General features: G+C 42.7%; 1 protein-coding gene across 1 annotated transcript in view; it reads left to right on the top strand.

The window, feature by feature from the left end:
* Window positions 1–19,820, top strand: part of Slc25a13 (solute carrier family 25 member 13) — a 158,203-nt gene that overhangs the window by 30,777 nt on the left and 107,606 nt on the right. The window contains exon 3 of the mRNA XM_055612918.1: window positions 4,894–5,036. Coding sequence (XP_055468893.1) covers window positions 4,894–5,036 — 143 coding nt within the window. The remainder of the gene's footprint in view (window positions 1–4,893; window positions 5,037–19,820) is intronic.

The raw sequence follows: 19,820 nt of genomic DNA, 5'->3' as shown, positions 1-19,820 counted from the left end.
ACACACACACACACACACACACACACACACACACACACACACACACATATATAACCTGGGAGAGAGGGAAGCCTCAGGCCACTCAGTCATATTCCCAGAGATATTGAATGGTATTCTAGAGATGTGGCAGCTGAAGGAAGTAGTCGCTTCCCTGGCAGTGTCCCCTGTTCCTTGCTTCAAGGACAACCAAGCTGCTTTTGTCCACACCCCTAGCAACATGCTTTTGTCATGGTTGGCCTCTGTTCATGAGTCCAAGAGACAACCTTTGACGTATTTACTTGAGCCCCAAAGCAAGTCACCGCTGCTTTGGTGGATGAGCAAAATGATAACCTGTATCCAAATGAACCTGCCATCCTATTTAAGAGATGACCCCTTTATCCCCTCTGAACAAATGAGGCCAGTCAAAATAGCTCGGTGATAATGTGGACTGCGGAGTTCTGAGCCTGGTACACAGATCACAAGCACACAGCTCCACGGTTATTTTCAGAGCACGTGTTCAGCTCATGGAACTGGCACGCAGAAATTCCTTGCTCCCTGTGCTCATCATTCCTCACGGCCCTGAAGGTTACTGGTTGACTTCTCAGGACGCCATAGTTTTGTCCTTTATGTTATTCCCCAAAATGTAGTCAAGCAGTCTCTATTCTCTTTGTTCTTGAACCGCTTGGTGGTGAGAGGCCCAGGCCTCGCTCACCACAGGCTAATGCTCTTCCACTGAGTTCTACTCCCAATCCTGATTTTATGTAGGTTCATCTGTGTTATGGCTGGGTGGAGGTAGTTTATTCTCATTGCTATGTTGTATTTTATTGTGTGACTATATGTATCCTGTTACTGGGTGTGATATTGGTGCTGTTGCTCTTTTTTGTTTGTTTTTAGCATTTTTGACATTATAAATTAAGTTGCTGTGAATACCTTAACTGTTTCGGTGTTACATTTGTTAAATTCCATATACAATTTGTTGGATAGTTCCTTTTGATTGAAATTGCTAAGTCTGTAGTTATGTGTGTTAGGCACAGTTACAGTAGACATCGCCTAGCAGTTTTCTACAATGGTTTTTCATTAAATATATATATATATATATATACAATATAATATATACTATATATATATAATATAAATATATAAATGTACATACATATAAGTAATTCTAAAAAGATTTATTTATTTTTGTGTGCTTTGGTGTTTTGCTTGCACATTTGTCAATGTGCAAGACAGAACACCCACACTGGAGTTACAGATAGTTGTGGGCTGTCATTTGGGTCCTGGGAATTGAACCCACGTCCTCTGGAAGAGCAGCCAGTGTTCTTAACTACTGAGCCAACTCACCAACTCCATCAGCTTATTCTTTTCTTCTTCTTCTTCTTCTTCTTCTTCTTCTTTTAAAATTGAATTTTTTATCATTTGTTCACTTTATATCTCGATTGTAGCCCCCCCCCCTCCCTCGTCTTCTCCCGGTCCCATCCTCCCTCTTCTCTACTATTCTTCTCCCCTAGTCCTCAGAAACGGGGAGTCCTCCTCCCCTACCATCCGACCCCAGCCTGTCAAGTCTCATTAGGACTGCCTGGATCCTCTTCCTCTGTGGCCTGGCATTGCCCCCCTACCCCCACGGGGGGAAGTGATCAAAGAGCAGGCAACAGAGTTCGTGCCCATCAGTTTATTCTTCACACCACTAGCATGTGTGTGGTCCATATTTTTGCCAACATTCGTTATCCTTCATTATCTCGTGGGCGAGTGGTGTGGTCCACTGTAGCTTGCTCTTGCATTTGCAGTGAAAACTCTTTTTAGGGTCCAAAGCTTGACGGTGATCCCAAAGGTCGTTTGGCAAAAATTCAAAGGATACTCATCAGGCCAAGAAAAGTTCCAGGAGAAAAGTAATACCACAATCTGAACCTCTCATTTGTTTGAAAAGTTATTTCTTGGGCACATTTTCCTGCCAGGCAGCGTCTGGGAATATGAGGAAACAACAGGGAGAAGACAGCCAAAGAGTCCTGTCTTGACATGGCCCTACCTGCTGTTGTAGCTAGCAAGAGTCATCGTTATCCTGCCAGGACAGACAGGGCAACAAGATAGGGTGTTCTGGGACTGCTTCCCACTGATCAGAACTGCCACTCCATCCATGCTGGTGGTGTGCCTGGCAGCTTCAGAGGGCACTCTGTCCCCAGGAAGCCATTCCAGCCTGGGAGAACTGGAGCGCAGGTGAAGTCTACTTCTCAGGGTCTTCTGGCGACCATGTGATAATTTCTTAGTAAAAACCTGAATCCTAAAGAGTGGGTCATGGGGGTGGGGGGTGACGGCAACATGGTTTGTGGGCCTGGAACAACCAATAGATTGACTGGAAAAAGCTCTCATGGGAATATCCTTATGTCAGCAAAGCTCTGACACGCTGAAGCCTAAATGTAAGTACAGATGTACTCAAAAGTCAGGGGCAAAACTGTTGGTATTTGTTCTTGAGATGAGAAAAAGACTGGATTTCTAAGGTCAGAAAAGTAACGGAAGGATTTGCAAAGAAAAAAAAAATCCTGTAGACTCAATTACATCAAAATGTCAGGCTGGAAAAGTCTTTGAAACAAATGTGACCCTGGAAGGGGACGAGAGCGTGTTCTCGCCCTGCTGGTGGCACAGTAGATTGGTACAATCTCTCCCAGAGAACAGTGTGATAATATGTGACAACTGCCTGAAAGTTGCTGTCCTTTAACTCAACAATTTCCTTTTTCAGGGAGTCAGGTTTTTGAAAATAGTCAGGAATTTGAGCAGATGTTATATGTAAGAATGGCTATCTTAGGTTTTCTTACAAAATAACCCAAATTGGAAATAATCTAAATGTGTACCAGTGGGAGAAAAGTTAAATTGTGTTTTAAGGTAAATTAATCACTATCATAGGGAAGCCTTGGTATAACCAAACTGTAGGATTGCTATCATTAGCAGTGACATTCCCCCTTCCATTTCATGCTTGTTTGTCCTAATTTAGGAAAAGAAAAATCACAATAAATTCTTTCTTCTAAATCCCCCGGCCCCCAAAGTGAAGTAAATGTCAGTGAAGGATGATAGCACCCCAGGGCTGTCTCTTTTTGGCACTGTTATCTGTGAGACATACTTAGAAGATAGTATCTTACCATTTCCACACAGCCTCTCTTAGGCAGTGACCAGGACCAGGTAGCCGGTGATGAAAGAAAACCCTCATTACATCCTCGGCGTGGTGCTGTACCAACAGCAGATGTCACTCAGTGAAACAGAGGGTTAAAGAAAAGAGTTTGTTAAACCCCAAACCATGGACCAGCGGAGTCGCTCAGTAGGTAAAGGCGCTTACCGCTAAATGTGACAGCCGGAGTTCTATTCCCCAACTGACAGGGTAGAAAGGAGACAGTTGACTTCCACAAGTTGTCCTCCAGCCTTCACATGGGTGCTTTTGCTTGTGCATATACATATATACATGCATATATAGTACGTACATACATACATACATACATACATACATACATACATACGTGTAATAAAAAAAGCATTATTGTTCTGGGCATTATTCATAGTGTGTTTCATTATTATCTTATTTGTTTCATCTATCAGCCAAATGGAGCTGATGGTATTATTATACCCATTTTGCAGATGAAGCATCAGAGCCCAGATAACTCTATTTAACTGGCAAGACTTTTAGGTAGTAATAGACACAACCAAAACCTGCAAGACTACAAAGCTTGCTATTGCACCTCGGTACACTGCGGCCCTCATCACCCTGGCTGCCTGTGTGGTTCAGGTCACCTAGTAACCCCTGTTCTCAGATATCTTGTCCTCTTCTCCCTTTGCTCCTTTGTCTTGGGAATGTGTAGGTCCGATTCTGTTCCTTAAGGATCTTCTTGTTTATTTTTATCATTTACACCAATCTGGGTGTTGCCAGGAGCAAGATCCAGCTAGGTCCTTCTGGCCTAAGCTGGCTGAATCCTAGAAGAACGCCGTGAGGGAGAATCCTGTGTGACGCAGAGTAAGAGGACCTTAGCTAGGGCAGCAGTTTAAATCTGCTTCTGATATCATGGATTATGCTAGTTAGACCTGCTTCCAGTGTCATGGAAGACGCCGCGTGGCTCCATGGCATCCCAGTCTGTCCTCTTTTCTCAGGGACTGGAAGCCTCCGTGATCTCTTAAAGATGAACCGCGGTCTGTAAGAATTTGAGTGAGTTATTTGAGCAGTCAAGGCCTCAGGAATTGGGCAGCATCTGACCCCAAGCCATCTGGGACTTCACCAAGAGTGTGGGAGGAGAAACATCTATAAAGTGCTTGTGGGAGCCAAATAAAGAAAAATATATTTGCCTGGCTAAAATAGAAAGCCAGAGCTAGAGGTCCCTTTGATGGCTTCAAGTTGGCCAAGCTTCAGTTCTGTTTCACTGTTTGCATTGCATGGGGTTTTTTACATAGGATCTGCCTTTCACCATAGCCTTCCTGAAAGTTTATTTACTACTTCACAATTGATCTCACTCCAGAAAGGACACGTCATTAATCGTACTGCACATGCCTGTAATTCTACGAGGAGCTGGAGGTAGTGAGGTCTGGAGTTTGAGGCCGCATGGGCTTCACAGTGAGACTCCTATGAGCATTATTTTACGTTTGCTAGTAGGTTTCTATTTCCCCAAGTCATGGCAATCAAAATTGTTATCAGACACTGCCACATGTGCCCTTTAGAGGGTAAAAGCCACTGTTGACAGCTACTGATAAGCATAAAATTTGACTATTTAAAATTTTTCTTTGAAGTTGTGGATGATCAGTGCCTTTTGAAGACGTTATTACTCTGTGATTTTATCTTTTGAATGTTTGTGGCCTTTTCAGTATTGATTGTATGATTATATGTTTTTAAGAATCAGATATATGAAATAACATTTCTTGCCCCTTCCCCTTCTTTTTTAACAGTATGCAAGCATTGAAAAAAATGGTGAATTTTTTATGTCTCCCAATGACTTTGTCACTCGGTATTTGAACATTTTTGGAGAAAGCAAGCCCAACCCAAAGACCGTCGAACTTTTAAGTGGTGTGGTGGATCAGACCAAGGATGGGTATGTGTACCTCTAAATGGCTTCCTTACATCTTTGGTTCAAGACAGCTTTCCTTTGCGTAATAATAAAGTAGGCACTAAATGTATGCATCCTCTATATCTCTAGAAGTGTTTTTTTTCTACCTGTTAATTCATCATTTTAGAAAGGATAGCCTTAATATTTTCTCAAGAACTGTTTCGGAGGTGGAAGACTTGTTTATAGCTTCATGCGTCTTTTGCAATTGATGAGGTGTTGTAAAACGTATGAGTGTGTTTATGTGTTTGTTTGTACATGTCAAGGTAGCTGTAAAATGATGCACTTCAACCTGCCTGCATGGACATAACTTCCATAATTGTTCCCTTTGTTCAAACCGTTTTTCAATTTTCACATGTGGTTAAGTGGTCTGGAGATAGGAGAGAGGCAGAAAAATCCAAGGATTGTACCAGTTGACATTCCCACCAGCAATGGAGGAGGGTTCTCCTTTCCCCACAGCCTCTCCAGCATGCGTTATCTCTTGAGTTTTTGATCTTAGTCATTCTGATGGGTGTAAGGTGAAATCTCAGGGTCGTTTTGATTTGTATATCTCTGATGGCTAGGGATGTTGAACATCTCCTTATGTGTTTCTCTGCCATTCTATATTCTTCTACAGAGAATTCTCTGTTTAGCTCCATACCCCATTTTTTAATTGGGTTCCTTGAATTATTGCCTTTTAACTTCTTTAATTCTTTATATATTCCAGATATCAGCCCTCTGCAGATGTTGGGTTGGTGAAGATCCTTTCCCAGTATGTAGGCTGTCGTTTTGTTCTAATGACAGTGTCTTTTGCTTTACAGAAGTGTTTCAGTTTCATGAGGTCCCATTTATTGATTGTTGCTCTTAGGGCTTGTGCTGATGGTGTTCTGTTCAGGAAGTTGTCTCCTGTGCCAATGAAGTCAAGGCTCTTCCCCACTTTTTCTTCTAACCGATTTAGAGTATCTGGTTTTATATTGAGGTCTTTGATCCACTTGGACTTTAGTTTTGTGCAGGGTGATAAATATGGATCTATTTTCATTTTTCTGCATGTAGACATCCAGTTGGACCAGCACCATATGTTGAAGATGCTGTCTTTTTTCAATCTGGTGTTTTCTCAGACAATTAGGAATAGTGCTACCTCAAAATCCAGCTATGCCACTTCTAGGCATATATCCAAAAGATGTTCAAGTACACAACAAGGACATTTGCTCAACCATGTTTGTAACAGCTTTATTCATAATAGCCCAAACTTGGAAACAACCCAGATGTCCATTAACGGAGGAATGGATACAGAAATTGTGGTACTTTTACACAATGGAATACTACTCAGCAATTAAAAACAAGGAAATCATGAATTTTTGTAGGCAAATGGTGGGATCTAGAAAAAATCATCCTGAGTGAGGTATCCCAAAAGCAGAAAGACAGACATGGTATATCCTCACTTATATAGATCTATAGGAAAGGACAAACATACTAAAATATGTATGCCTAAAGAAGATAAACAAGAAAGAGGTCCAGGGGTAAGATGATCAGTCCTCATCTAGAAAGACAAAGGGGATGGACATTGGAAATAGGAGAAAACAAGTAACAGGACAGTAGCGTACCACAGAAGGCACCTGAAAGACTCTACCTAGCAGTGTATCAAAGCAGATGCTGAGACCTATAACCAAACCATCGGCAGAGTGTATGGAATCATAGGAAGGAAGTAGGAATTAGTATATCTTAGAGGGGACATGGAGCCCCACAAGGTCCAAATATGGCTAAGCACAGGGGTCTTCTATGAGACTGTTTATCCAGCCATGGACCATGCATGGATATAACCTACAACACCTGCTCAGACATAGCCCATGGTAGCTTAGTATCCAAGTGGGTTCCCTAGTAAGGAGAACAGAAATTGTTTCTGACATGAACTCATGAGCTTCCCCTCCCCCCCGAGGGAGGAGCAGCCTTGCTAGGCCACAGATAAGGACATTGCAACCATCCTGAAGATACCTGATAAGCTAGGGCCAGTCGGAAAGAGAGGAGGACACCCCTCTCAGTGGACTCGGAAGGGGGCAGGGAGGAGATGAGGGAGGGAGGGGAGGACTGGAAGGGAAAGAGGGAAAGGGCCACAGCTGGGATACAAGTGAACGTATAAAACTATTTAAAAATAAAAAAATATTAAAAAAATAAAAAAGAAAAAAAACTGGGCATAATAAAAAATATTTTTGAGAAAAAAAAAAAGAAAAAGAAAAATCTGAGGATTCTAAGTCACCAGGCCTCTGTCTGGCTGGAGTAAAGTTGAGTCTCTACTGCATAGAGCCAAAAAGGCACTTCGCAGGATGCCTTTTGTCTTGTCCCCACTACCAGTTTCCTCCGTGTCATCTCTGGAATTGGTAAATCTTGGAGGAGGGATCCTGGGACCGGTGTAATTAAGCACTTGGAGACAAAAAATGTTGTCTTCTGTTGTCTGGGTGGACCTAAACTCCATCACAAGTATCTGTAAAGATGAGGGCAGAGGGAGATTTGGCACAGGGACCAGTGTCATGTGACTACAGAGGCTGAAGTCCCAAGTGATACATGCACACCACTGGGAGTGCCGCGGGCACCCAAACCTGCATGTACCTCAGATGTAGTTCCCATAAAGCCTCTGGAGACAGGTCCTTTATGGCCTAGCTGACACCTTCATTACGACTTCCGGGGTTTTGAACTGTAATAGAATATTTTCTTGCTATTTCAGTCTTCCTATTTGTAGGAAAGCCCATTTTATTAATTTATTATTATTATTATTATTATTATTATTATTATTATTATTATTATTATTATTACTTCTTTTTTTTGAAACAGGGTTTCTGTCTCTGGCTGTCCTGGGACTCACTTTGTAGACCAGGCTGGCCTTGAACTCAAGAGTTCTACCTGCCTCTGCCTCCCGAGTGCCAGGATAAAAGACATGTGCTACCTCCGTCGGGCTCTTTTATTTATTTATGATTGACAAAGAATAGTGTCTTATACAACCTATTTTGAAGTATACATTCATTGTAGAAAATGGACTGATCAACCTAATTAACATATCTGTTACATTATGTGCCTGTTTTGTTCTTGTATTCAGAACATTTAAATCTGCCTTAGCAGTTTTCAAGTGTACATGTGTTTTTCTGCCTTCTGAAAATATTTTGTTCTCTGAACGGCATCACTTCACCTTCCCCCATGCCAGCTGGTGTAGTCACCATTCTGCTCTCCGGTTTTATGGATTCTGGTGTGTTTTTTAGGTTCCGCTTAGAGGTCAGAACACGTGTCTTTGTTTCTCTGTGCCTGGCTTGTTTCACTTTATATAATGTTTTCCAGGTTCATCCCCATTGCCACATGTGGCAGAATTTTTTTTTTTTTTAAAGGCTGAGAACTATACTATTTTGTTAGGGTATATAGCATACTCTTGGTTCACTCATCTGCTGATACATGCTTGAGTTGACATCATCATCTTGGCTGCTATGATGACTGTTGAAATAAGCATTGGAGGGCAGGCATTTTTTAATGCATTGATCTTTTTATGTGTTATAATTGACAGTAGCAGCTCATTTCTCTGGGGAATTAGACAGCCCATAGTTGTAAAGAATTTTTATTCGTCAATGACCAGTTTTAGCTATGAAAAACACCTATACCTTCCTCCTGTGATACCTTTTGGCTGATCCAACAATCTACTATGCAATGAAGCGTGTCGTTGGCTGCCTCTGTCTAACCGGGGCTTGGACTTGTGGGCATCAGAGTTGAATGCCTGAGCTCAGCATGACCTCCTCATCTTAACGTCTCCAGCTTGCTGGTTCTCACTTGGTTCTAAGGTAGAGATTCCTAATGTGCTGACTTTGTCAGCCCGGGGTGTCTGGAACTTTTCCCTGGCTCTGTCCAGCAGCCATATAGTGGCTGTCTTTGTCACTTATGTGACTAAACAGAGGATGGCACTGCTGTGTGTAGGAACACCTGTTTGCCATCTCAGATGCTCTGTTCTTATTTTGACATGAATTTGTTTTATAGCTGAGGCTGCCTTAAAGCTCATAGCAATCCTCCTGCCTCATCCTCCCACTTGCTGGGATTATATGAATGTGCCATTTTATCCAGCTGAACTGTATTTGCCATGTTTCCTTCTTGAAGTATGCTTGTTTTCTGTTGGATAGATTTGGTGCTGGCTGTCCGAGTATGGGCCAAGTGTTTTGAGAATTTTGGTTTCTATCTTTTCTCTCTTTCTCTTTTTATGTCTTTCTCTTCTCTTCTTTTTTCTTTTGTTTTTGTTTCTCCAGACAGGGTTTCTCTGTAGATCAGGCTGTCCTCAAACTGAGAGATCCACCTGCCTCTGCCCCGAGTGCTGGAATTTAATGACAGGCTTTACTGTGCCTCCCAACTCCACCCGGTACCCGTTGTTTTGTTTTGTTTTGTTTTTTCTTTCTTATCCAAGAAATTTAAGTAGAAGTCCACAGAAATTGCAAAGTAGTAAAGTAACTTTATTTAAAGCAAAGCAGTAAAGACGATGAGAATATACTTCAAGAGAGCAGCAGTTCTCAAGAATAAAGATTCTCAGGGGACCTGATTATTGTTTGAGACTTCTTTTTGTGGGGTTCCGTAGAAGAAAGAGTTAGGTTATTACGGGGTATAGTGAGTGTGGTTCTCTATTTTGATTAATGGATTAGGTCATATTTTTCTACTGCACATATCCTCTCCCATAATGCATCTGATTTTAATCACATGCATGCCCAGTCATGTATAGGCATACGATGGTAGAGGAGATTCTAAAAGTTCACTTGAGGACAGAGTATTGCCTTACTCCTTGTGCTTCCTAAACCAGTCTAAGCTGGATCAGACTTTCCATTCTTTTATATGGACACATTGGGAATATATTTGAATAGAAGCTAAGTTTGATTTTTTTCCCCCCTAGGGGAAAAAAAATTTACTCTGAGAAGTGTGTGGATAGCCTCCTGCAGGTGGGACTCCGAGGCTGCTAGGTGAATTGTTCAGTGAGGGCTGTGTGTGTGCATAGTATGTGGAGGAAGAGTAGCTGTCTGCCATGTGCAGCATTAGAAGAGGAGGGTGCTCATAATCCTAATTAAGTAGAGGACCCGGGTAAACAAATTCTTCCCTTAGCTTGCCTGCCTCGGGTTGGTTTGATTTAGCTTTTGAGTCAGTCTTGCTAACCCAATTTGGCTGAGATGCTCTATGTTGTTCAGCTTAGCGCTTCTTCTTCTCTTCTTCCTCCTCCTCCTTCTCCTTCTTTTCTCCTTCTCCTTGTCCTCCTCCGTTGTTTTTTGAGACAGGGTTTCTCTGTATAGCCCTGGCTGCCTGGAATTTGCTCTGTAGACCTGGCTGCCTCCAACTCAGAGTTCTGCCTGTGACTGTTTCCCAAGTGCTGGGATTTATCATCACTGCCTAGTTTAGAGCATCTAGTGATAGGTTTTAATCAGTGTGTGAAGCTAGTCTGAGAAATACAAGCAAACATATATGAACTGATGGGAAGAGATTTCCCCGGATTATCCCTGTGGTGTCTAAATTCCATCGTCAGATCACTAAAAAAGTTTTTTACATGTATTTTTATGTGTATGAGTGTTCTGCCTGCATTTATGTATGTGTACCGCATGCATGCTTGGCACCCAAGGAAGTCAGAGGATGGCAGCGATCTGAAAGTGTTAGGAGCTGAACTGCAGACCTTTGCAAGAAGCTAATTCTCCAGTCCTTCTAGAAAGACCTATTTTTGTTGTAGTACAGCCCTGGCTGAGAGGCCTGGTGTGAGAGACAGAAAATAGAATTTCATTCCTACTGCAAGGTGAGTGAAGACATTCCATTAGTGACATGTGGGCTGTAAGACTCGGAGTCAGGAACAGAGGACAGAACATTTGGGGCAGAAGGAACAGGCGCCGGGGAGACCCTACATTAGGTGATATGTCTAGCATGCATGTCTGAGTATAGTATTGCAGGGCTTGATGTCAAAGTCTTGATGATAGGCCATGTCTAGACCGTGTAAGGACTCAGGCTCAAGGGTGAGGATGAGAATGGGTATTTTCAGCTGTGGAGAGCCACCCAAGGCTGGTTTGAATCAGGAAGCTGGCATGGTTTCCTGCGGAGCAGCATAATCTCTATTGATACTTCTTTGCTGTGTTTAGATTTTCCTTTGTTCTACTGTCTTAATCGATTTAAGGATGGATTTAATCAATTTCTGAAGGTCCTTGAGGGAGATGAAAAGAGATTTTGAATGCCTGGGGCTGAAAGCCTCTGGTTTCAGGGCTTCCCGAGTGAGGGGGCTTACCTCATATTTGAGGAAGGGGAAGAGATGGGCTTCAGGATTTCTCAGGGCCCAGACCCACTAACAAAGCTGTGTAAACAGTGTGAATGCTTTACCTGCTGTTGAGGGTATATGGTCTTTAGATTTGGTGGTGACTGCAGCTTTCGCTTAAGAGGAAAACTATGCTGTGTACATCATCTATATATAATTTTCATATATACCTCATACTGTTTAGATAACCAGGTGCAAGTCTCATGTTGGCCCACATGAGCTTTACAAACACATTTCTGTTTGTTTTCAGCGATTATCTCATGAGAGCAAGTAAGACTGAAAAAAACATGGTGGCTAAGTAGGGATACGATGAGCTGGGGTTGTTGAGTGCTTAGCTGACTGCCTGCAACAGGTACTGAGCCTTGTCTGTGAGGGGGCTCGGGTGCCTGGCATTTTTCATTGGCTTGTTAGGAATCACATATAGTTGTCCCTAGATAGCCATCGCAGGTTGGTTTCAGGATCCTCACAGGATCCTGCCATGGTCTGCCCATGCTTTTCCACAGTAGGTGTAGAACCCTGTTCCCTCTGTAAGAAGATACATTCTGTGAGAACAGACTTGGGGAAAGGGAGTGTCAGATACCCTGTTGTCCTTGTTGAGCTGAGAGGTACAGGCTACTGTCTTGCCAGCCTCCAACCCGCTGTACCGATCAGAGAGGATCATCAGCACTCATGAGTAAATCCTTTCTGTTTGGAGAATGAAGACTCGGTCCTAGGGCAGGATTGCTGCCTGAGGAGGTGCCAAGAAAAAGGAGAAAGGAAGGTTTTTAGACATGTGGCTTGTGTAAAGTGTGTTTGGCTTTTTCCATGTTCACCGCTTCTTAGTGAAGAAAATACAGCCCTTTAAATCCTTCCCAGGGTGAAGGAGGATGTAATCGTGTTGATGATAAAATCATTTTTATATACCTGTTTCCACTTTGTGAGGCTGTGGTGAAGAAATCCAGGCCTTGGCCACATGCTGGGAGTTAATGAGGTTTACAATTGGCAGTGCTTAAAGAGTATTAGGGTAATGTATTTAAACATCAGCTGTTCAGAGGCTGAAATGCTCATCATCTGTCCCCATCCGGTAGAGGAGGCCTCTCTGTCTGCTAATGAGGAAAGGTTTCCACCCTGTTACGGTGGACAGGCATTTCAGGTAAACACCTGAAATTCATAATCTACAGAATTAGGCAAAGGCATCCCTTTAATTAAAAGGAAAGAAAGAAGGGGGAAAAAAAAGCCTTGATAATAATCAACACCAGTCAAACAGCGGAGCTTAAATGTTCTTCATAGTCATCAGACTCCCAAATTAATCTACCAAAACAAAAGGCCTCATTAACAGATCTCATTGAATCAGTGTTATTTTCTTTCTCTTTCTGTGGATGTCTGATTAACCCCCTTTCTTTTTGCATTACTCACTCCGTGTTTAATATTTGATGCCTGAAATCATGGGGGAGGGGGTGCATTCGATGTGGTGGCTAGACGCTGTCTACAGGAGTAAATTAAGAAGAATTTTTAAAAAGGTTGGTATTATGTTGCTGATGCATTTGAAAATCTTTAGGAATGTCAGATGCTGGGGTCGTGGTTTTTTTTTTTTTTTCCTCTCTCTTTTTAATTCCAGAACGGGTTGATTAATGACTAGGTACTGATTTCACATCTCATTCATATGTACCTACAGCCCCCTCCCTCCTTCTCTACCTACCGACCCAAACCCTCTTTGGGATAGTTTTGCTGAAAGGACAAGGCGAGGAATGGTTGTGGCCAGAGAGGGAAAAGGAGGTCACAGGAGGCTATTTTGTACATGGACTGGTATGCCAATGGGCTGGACTCTCCATAAAGTGGAGGAAATCTGTCATGTAGGTAGGAAAGGGAAGACACTTGGTCTACATTAGGAGCTTAGCTTATAAGAACATGGAGAGATCTAGAACGACAGCGTTCACAGTGTGGTCAGTAGGCCCTTGGAAGCCCAACAACCTTTTAGGAGCCCAGGGGGTCAGAACTCTTCCTGCACATATGTGGAAATGCAAAACACTCTTATGTCAGTGATGTCTGAGCAGGTGTCTCCAACACTGAGGATGGTGAAATTGCTGGTTTTGCCACTAGATGTTAGAGTTCCTAGATTCATGCAGAAACCTTACCCCAATAGCTATGAATCTGAGAGGTGGGGCTTTGGGGAAGGGGCTAATTTGTTCAGTTTTCCCGCCATGTGAGGAAAACAGAAGGCACTGTCCAAGCGGAGCAGGTCTCCACCAGGCACTGATTCTACTAGCATTCCCTGGTCTTCCAGAACTGTAAGTAAAGCATTTCTGTTATTCATAGTTTTGCTATTGCAGTCTGAATGAAGTAAGACAGATGCCACACCAGTGGGGTGTCATTCTCTTCTTCACTCACAGTAGCAACAACAACATTTTCGCTTCAGAAGGTTCATGAAATGTAAAATTTACTTACTAAGTTCGTGAACGTACATTGAATGACTAAGTGGGAAGTACACAAAAGAACTTACATACTTAGTAATAATAATAGTAATAAATTTGCTAATAATAAACTTAACAATAATAAACATGCTTAAAGTGGTGAAATGAGCTAATGCAAGACAAGTTAAAGTATATATACATGCAGTGTTATTGGAAGCAGGTCTTGGTTGCCATGCAGTGGGAGGGGAGGGAGAGGGGGAGAGAGATAGAGAAAAACCACAATCAGAGAGAGGAGAGAGAGAGAGAGAGAAGAGAAGGAGAGAAGAAACACAGAAGGAAGGATGAGAGTGAGTGAGATGGGAGAGAGAAGGAAATCAAAGCATCTGGATTATACAATAAAGTGTGAGGGTAGAGGGCTGGGTATGCCAGCCATGCCTTGCAGCAGGTAGGGACTGAGGGATGAAGCCCAACACTTATACCTACTATAATTTGATGGTTGAGGGAAAATGGTCAGTTGAGTTAATAGCGGAATTAATATTTTTCCTTAGGATATTTTTTTATCCCAAGAATGAATTATTTAAGATAATTAAGTTTTTTTTTTTCATGTGACAGCTTCCTGAAATTAAAGACTTACCTAATGTTACTGGTAATAACATTAAGGATACTAGACATTTAAATGTGTTAACGAAGTGTCCCCAGTGCTTGGAAGATCTGGATAATGTAGGGGACGGTATTTTCAGCGGACCAAGACCTGCTCTAAGAGAATCCCAAATGCATAAAAGATGTACCCAAGGGGCAGTATTCAGCGCCCTTCATAGTCTTCAAAACAGTGTATCTCTGCAGCTTAAATGCAGTGTTTGGTTTTTTTTTTCTACTGAGGTGTTTAAATAATTTTCAGATATAAGTATTCAGACATAATATAAATTTTCACTAATTCTTCTGTTTAAAAACATAGGTATCTTTCAAACAAATATTTATCTTGATTGCTATTTAATAGATATCTTTAAATGAATTAACAGTCATACTTAAAATTTCTCAGTTTTAATTTCTAATAGCGTAGATATAATCCACATAAATAGAAGCTTTCTGGGGTCCAGGCAATTTATACACTGCTAAGGTGTCCCTGGGCCCACAGATTTGATGATTGCTGAGCTAGGAAAACTAGTGGGAAGAGATGAGACTAGAGTGCTCGACTGGAGACATGGTGGTTAGATTTAGAAAGAAGTTTGCCTCTGATTTCATTGATTTCTGTCTCTCCTGGGAATACATGAGTGGGAGGTGTGTGTTGAGATGTTGGCTATTTATGGAGAGAATGACACACTAGAGTCCTCTTGACTAGGATGAATGGGTGGAGGAACAGCAAGACTGGGCAGAACCCATTTGAGGGCCCAGCCAGGAATTAGCATAAAACTGAACCTGAGACCAGTTAGTATACAACCAGCTGCCTTTCAAGTCATCGTGATAGAAGCAGCTTAAAGGAGGAAGGCTTTATGTTGCTGTATATTTCAGGAGACAGTGTCTGTTTGTCAGGGAGGGTATGGTAGCTGGGCATCCCTGTCTGGTCATGCCATCTTGGTGGCAGAAGCTCGAGGCACAGCTTATTCACACCTTGATGGGCCAGCACGCAGAAAGCTGGGACAAGATGAGAAGTGGATGCCACCTTCAAGGCTTGCCAAGTGTCTCAAGCTAGGTAGTCTGTCCATTATCCCAAAGGTTCCATCACCTTCCAAGACAGTGTCACCAGCTGGTGAGCAAGTGTTCAGACACAACCAGCCTATGGGAAACAGTCCACCTTCAAAACCAGTAGAGCTATGGCTTTCCCTTAAAGTTCAGCTGCTCCAGCCCTGGCATGGAATAAGACAGGTTAGGTATAGCAAGGGTTGAGGTCTTGGCTGTTAAGAATCTACACTAAGGGACATTTCGTGGAGGTATGGGACTCACAGGGAACAATTACAGTGTAGTACATATTTATTTTTCTGTTTTTATTTAGGGGAAGTGCTAGTCCTGGGCATTTTACACAGGGCCTTGTGGATGCTAAGCAAACACTCTTATCAGCGGACTACACCTCCCGTTACATTCATTTTCTGTACATGGCAAATAAAGGATGATGAGGCCAGAGCATTGGGAGGTGATCCAAAGGTGTAGGCTTGATGGATTGCATTGTTCTGTGTGGATGGAAGCTCTGGGGCACCAAGGGAGAGAGCAGCAAAACTAAAAGACAATGGTCAACAAAGCATGAAGCCTGGAATTGAGAGTAAGGAGTTTTGGTAATGTTAATGGCCTAGTTCTGACCATGGAGTGAGCGGCTAAAAAGGGCGGGAAAGAGATCCTAGCAAAAGACAAGTTAATGTAACTGGGAGGCCTTGGTGTGTGAAGTGTCCGAGTCTTAAAGGATCAATAATGTATTGCAGCTGTTTTGATTTAAAGGGTAAATGCATTAAACATTTTGAGGATTATGGTAGGAGTGGAGTTGGAGACAGTGCTGGCCTGATTCCTGAGAAGGTGGGAAAGGAGGGGCACGGAGGGTGATGAGATGTTAGAAGCAAGGAAGGGTGCCTACTGGCAAAGTGGGTGTGAATATTCCTCTGGGCCATACATATTTCAATCTCAATCCGAAATTTTAAAGGAAAGGAAATTAGTTGTAACCACTGTTACATCAGTCTAGCCACAAATCTGTCTCTCTGTCTGTGTCAGGGTTAGAAAAATGGGATGTGACAGTTGCTTCGTTAAAATGATCTTCACTAAAGCTGTGAGGAGTTCCTGAAGCAAAGCAGCTACGGCTTGCATGTGTCCCCCACAAAGCACATGTGTCGGAAATGTATCCCCAAGGTGACAGCATTAAGGGATGTCCTCTTGTAGCATGGAACTCTCTCGAGTGGGCTAATAATGCTAACATGGGGAGATGTTCCTTATTAAACAACGCGAGGGGCCTTCCCTTCCTCATTGGTTGATGCCTTGTTGTATATTAGAATATCAGATACCAGAGCCTCGCTCCCTGCCCTCCTCCCTCCCTAGCCTTCAGCACTGCAAGGAAGTCTGCTGTTTATAGATGACCCTGTGCTGGAGCGGAAGGAAAGAGAGAACCATTAGGGGATTTAGTACTTATTAACTTTCCCTTTGTAATTGTCAGTGAGTCACGTGCAAAAAAAAAAAAAAAAAAAAAAAACCACTGTACATGTCCGGTTTTAGTAAAGCTGTGAGAGTAAGGCTTAAAATATCAGCAGTCTGATATAAAAGTTTTAGGTTTATCAGTTTTGAGTGAAAAAAAGCAAGAGTTGAAAGATCTTCCTGCCTCGACCTCACAAGGGTTGGGGTTTCCTAGCCTTCACGAGCAGTTGTATAACAACTTGCCTGGGAAGTAGGTTGCCCATAACTCTGAGTGACTTACGACCTTTTCAGTGAGTGGCTGGAGGTGAGTTTTCCATTCACAGTAATATTTCTCATTCACAGGGAAATTAAATCGACTAGATGCAAAGGAGTTTTATTTCTTTGGTTTTCTGTTTGTCCCTTTTTTTCACTGAAAATCCTTGCGGCCAGCGGCACTCCCATAATTTCATCTTGGTATTATGCCGATGTTCGAAATTATAACACCTGTATTGCTTTAAACAGTTAGCTATTGAGTGAAGATTAAGATTTTGTTTGTGCTTAGACTATATTTCACCAAATACATACAGTTAAAAGATTGTGTTCCAGAGCATTTGAAATGAACCATTGCTCTGTGTGGTTTTGCCACTGACTTGATATATGGTTAGGTTCATTTGTTTCAGTTTGTTTTCAACTTTTAGGCAATGCTTTTCTTTTTTCTTTTGTCTTTGGACTTAATTGCATTTCACGGATGTAAAACATGTGTTTGCAAACACAGAAGGAGGTTTGTAGAGAAGCCTGACTCCCGTCCGTTCTCCGCTAGTGTCTTCCTCTCTGGAGTCACTCTTTTTCCTTTAGTCTGATTTCCAACTTTCACACACTGGTTCTCTCCTCAGTAAGTGAGTCGACATTAATATTCAGATTCATGCTGGCTTCTTATTTATGTGGAACAGACAATTAGTAAGTGTTCTTTCTCCCTCTTTTCCTGGGTGTGCGCGCACACGCCTGCTCACAAGCATGCGCCTTCAGACTGGAGAATATGATTATATGCATATGTGTTAGGTTCTCCAAAATACAGAGTCTGAGCTTTGTCATGGCCCCCAAGCTGTGCCAGTGTCTCATCCGTGTGCAGGCTGGAGACTAAAGAAAGCTGGCAGGTTGTGGTAGTTTATCTTCTGAGATCAGAGGCCTAAGAACTGTGAGCATTTGGGATCAGTCAGCATTGGGGCTGGGGAGATGGTGAGGTCAGTTCGGTGCTGTCACACAGCATAAGGTTCTGGGTCTGGACATGGTGCTGTGTGCCTGTAATCTTAAGGCTGGGAAGGCAGAGGTGAGGTTTCAGAGGCTTGCTGGCCATCTAGTTGGTTAGTCTAATCTCTGGGTTTAGTGAGAGACACAGTCATACACACACAAAATGTGGAGAAGGATTGAGGAAGACACCCAACATCCTCTGAGTTTTTTACCTGTGTCTAAACACTGCACACAGATATCAGTGGACTTGGGGAGGGCATGGGAGGAGATGAGGGAGGGAAGGGGATGAGGGAGGGGGCTATAGTTGGGATACAAAGCGAATAAACTGTAATCAATAAAAACTTAATTTAAAAAGTTAAAAAAAGAAAACATGCATACACACAATGAACACACGTACATGCACAGAATAGCTTTTTGTGGGGAGTCTGTGTTCCAGCTCACATGCTCAGCTAAGAGACCATGATCTTCTCTTTTGCTCGTAAGTTTTTCTTCCATTCAAGTCCATTTAGGAAAATACTATTCTTATCATAAAAACACTTCACAGATACACCCCAAAGCAGTGTTTCTCATGGCTTCCCATAGCCTAATCAAGTCGACATATAAAAGAAAACAGTTGCTAGAGAGAAATGGGCACAACATGACATGACCTTAACTGCCCTGCAGACCTGCTCCTGTGTTCCCCTATTTGTGCATCAAACACGTCTTAGGCTCGTTGTATGTTATGTTTCTTACTGTTCTTATCACATGTTTGTATGTATGTATGTATGTATGTATGTATGTATGTATGTGACTTTTGATAACGTCTATGGTCAGGCACAGTGCATCTCTCTCAAGGGAAAAGCATTGCATAGTGGCTGACCCAGCATTTGCATCTTACTGGCTCGCTTACGACCTATGAGGCCATAGTCACGTGCCCTACACTCCCTGAGCCTGCTTTGTCACTGAGGAAATGGTGTGACATCTTGCCCTGTGCATGCGTGATGTTGCCCCCCAGGGGCATGACATCTGTGAAAGGGCTCAGTTAGTACCCACCTCAGTTGACTCACAGATACCACTCCTGTACTCTTTCCCCAGATCCTGCTTCGGTGGTCACCTTCCACCTCTCCCTGTTTGTCGGGGTCATCATACATGATCCTCATAGCCTTTATGCCACGTGAAGAACAGCCCTTCCCTGATCATATCCCCCGCCCACCAGCGTCTGCCTTGCTGTCTTTAGATGGAACCCTCATCTAAAGACGTGTCTGTTCTGGTCCTTGCAATTAATTTCTCTACTCGTTCATTCTTCAGTCACCCTCCTCAGATTTCCCTTGCTGCTGGACTGAATTTGCCCTTGTTAAGTCAGCACAGCAGACTCCAATGATAATATTAGTCCTCAGGTCCACACAGTTGCTCCTTCACACCTTCTTGCAACGCTCTTGGCACACCGTGTTCTCCTGCTTTCCTTCAGCCTCGCTGCCTGCTCCGTCTCCGGCTCCTTTTCTGGTTCTTCTGCATCTCCCGAGTTTTCACTAACACTTTCTGGATTTTCGTTTCCTATGTCACATCTTAAATACTTAATACATTCTACCTTTTCAGTTCACGTGTCTCCATTGAACTATGGCTCTCTTTTTGAGATTCCTGTCCTGTTCCCAAAATCCCTGCGAGGTGCTGGACTTGGAAAGATATTGAAGATGTTCAGTCTTCCTCTTCACTGGCTCATCCGTTCTGATCCTTCCTCTGTGAATTATATTTGCTTAGTTCCTGCCTTCTACAGAAGAGTTAAGTAAATGTAGTCAT

This window comes from Psammomys obesus, unplaced genomic scaffold (assembly GCF_907164565.1).
Source record: "Psammomys obesus unplaced genomic scaffold, mPsaObe1.curated_primary_1811, whole genome shotgun sequence".
Taxonomy (NCBI): domain Eukaryota; kingdom Metazoa; phylum Chordata; class Mammalia; order Rodentia; family Muridae; genus Psammomys; species Psammomys obesus.
Note: the sequence above shows the minus strand (reverse complement) of the source record. Positions and strands in the feature narration are given on the sequence as shown.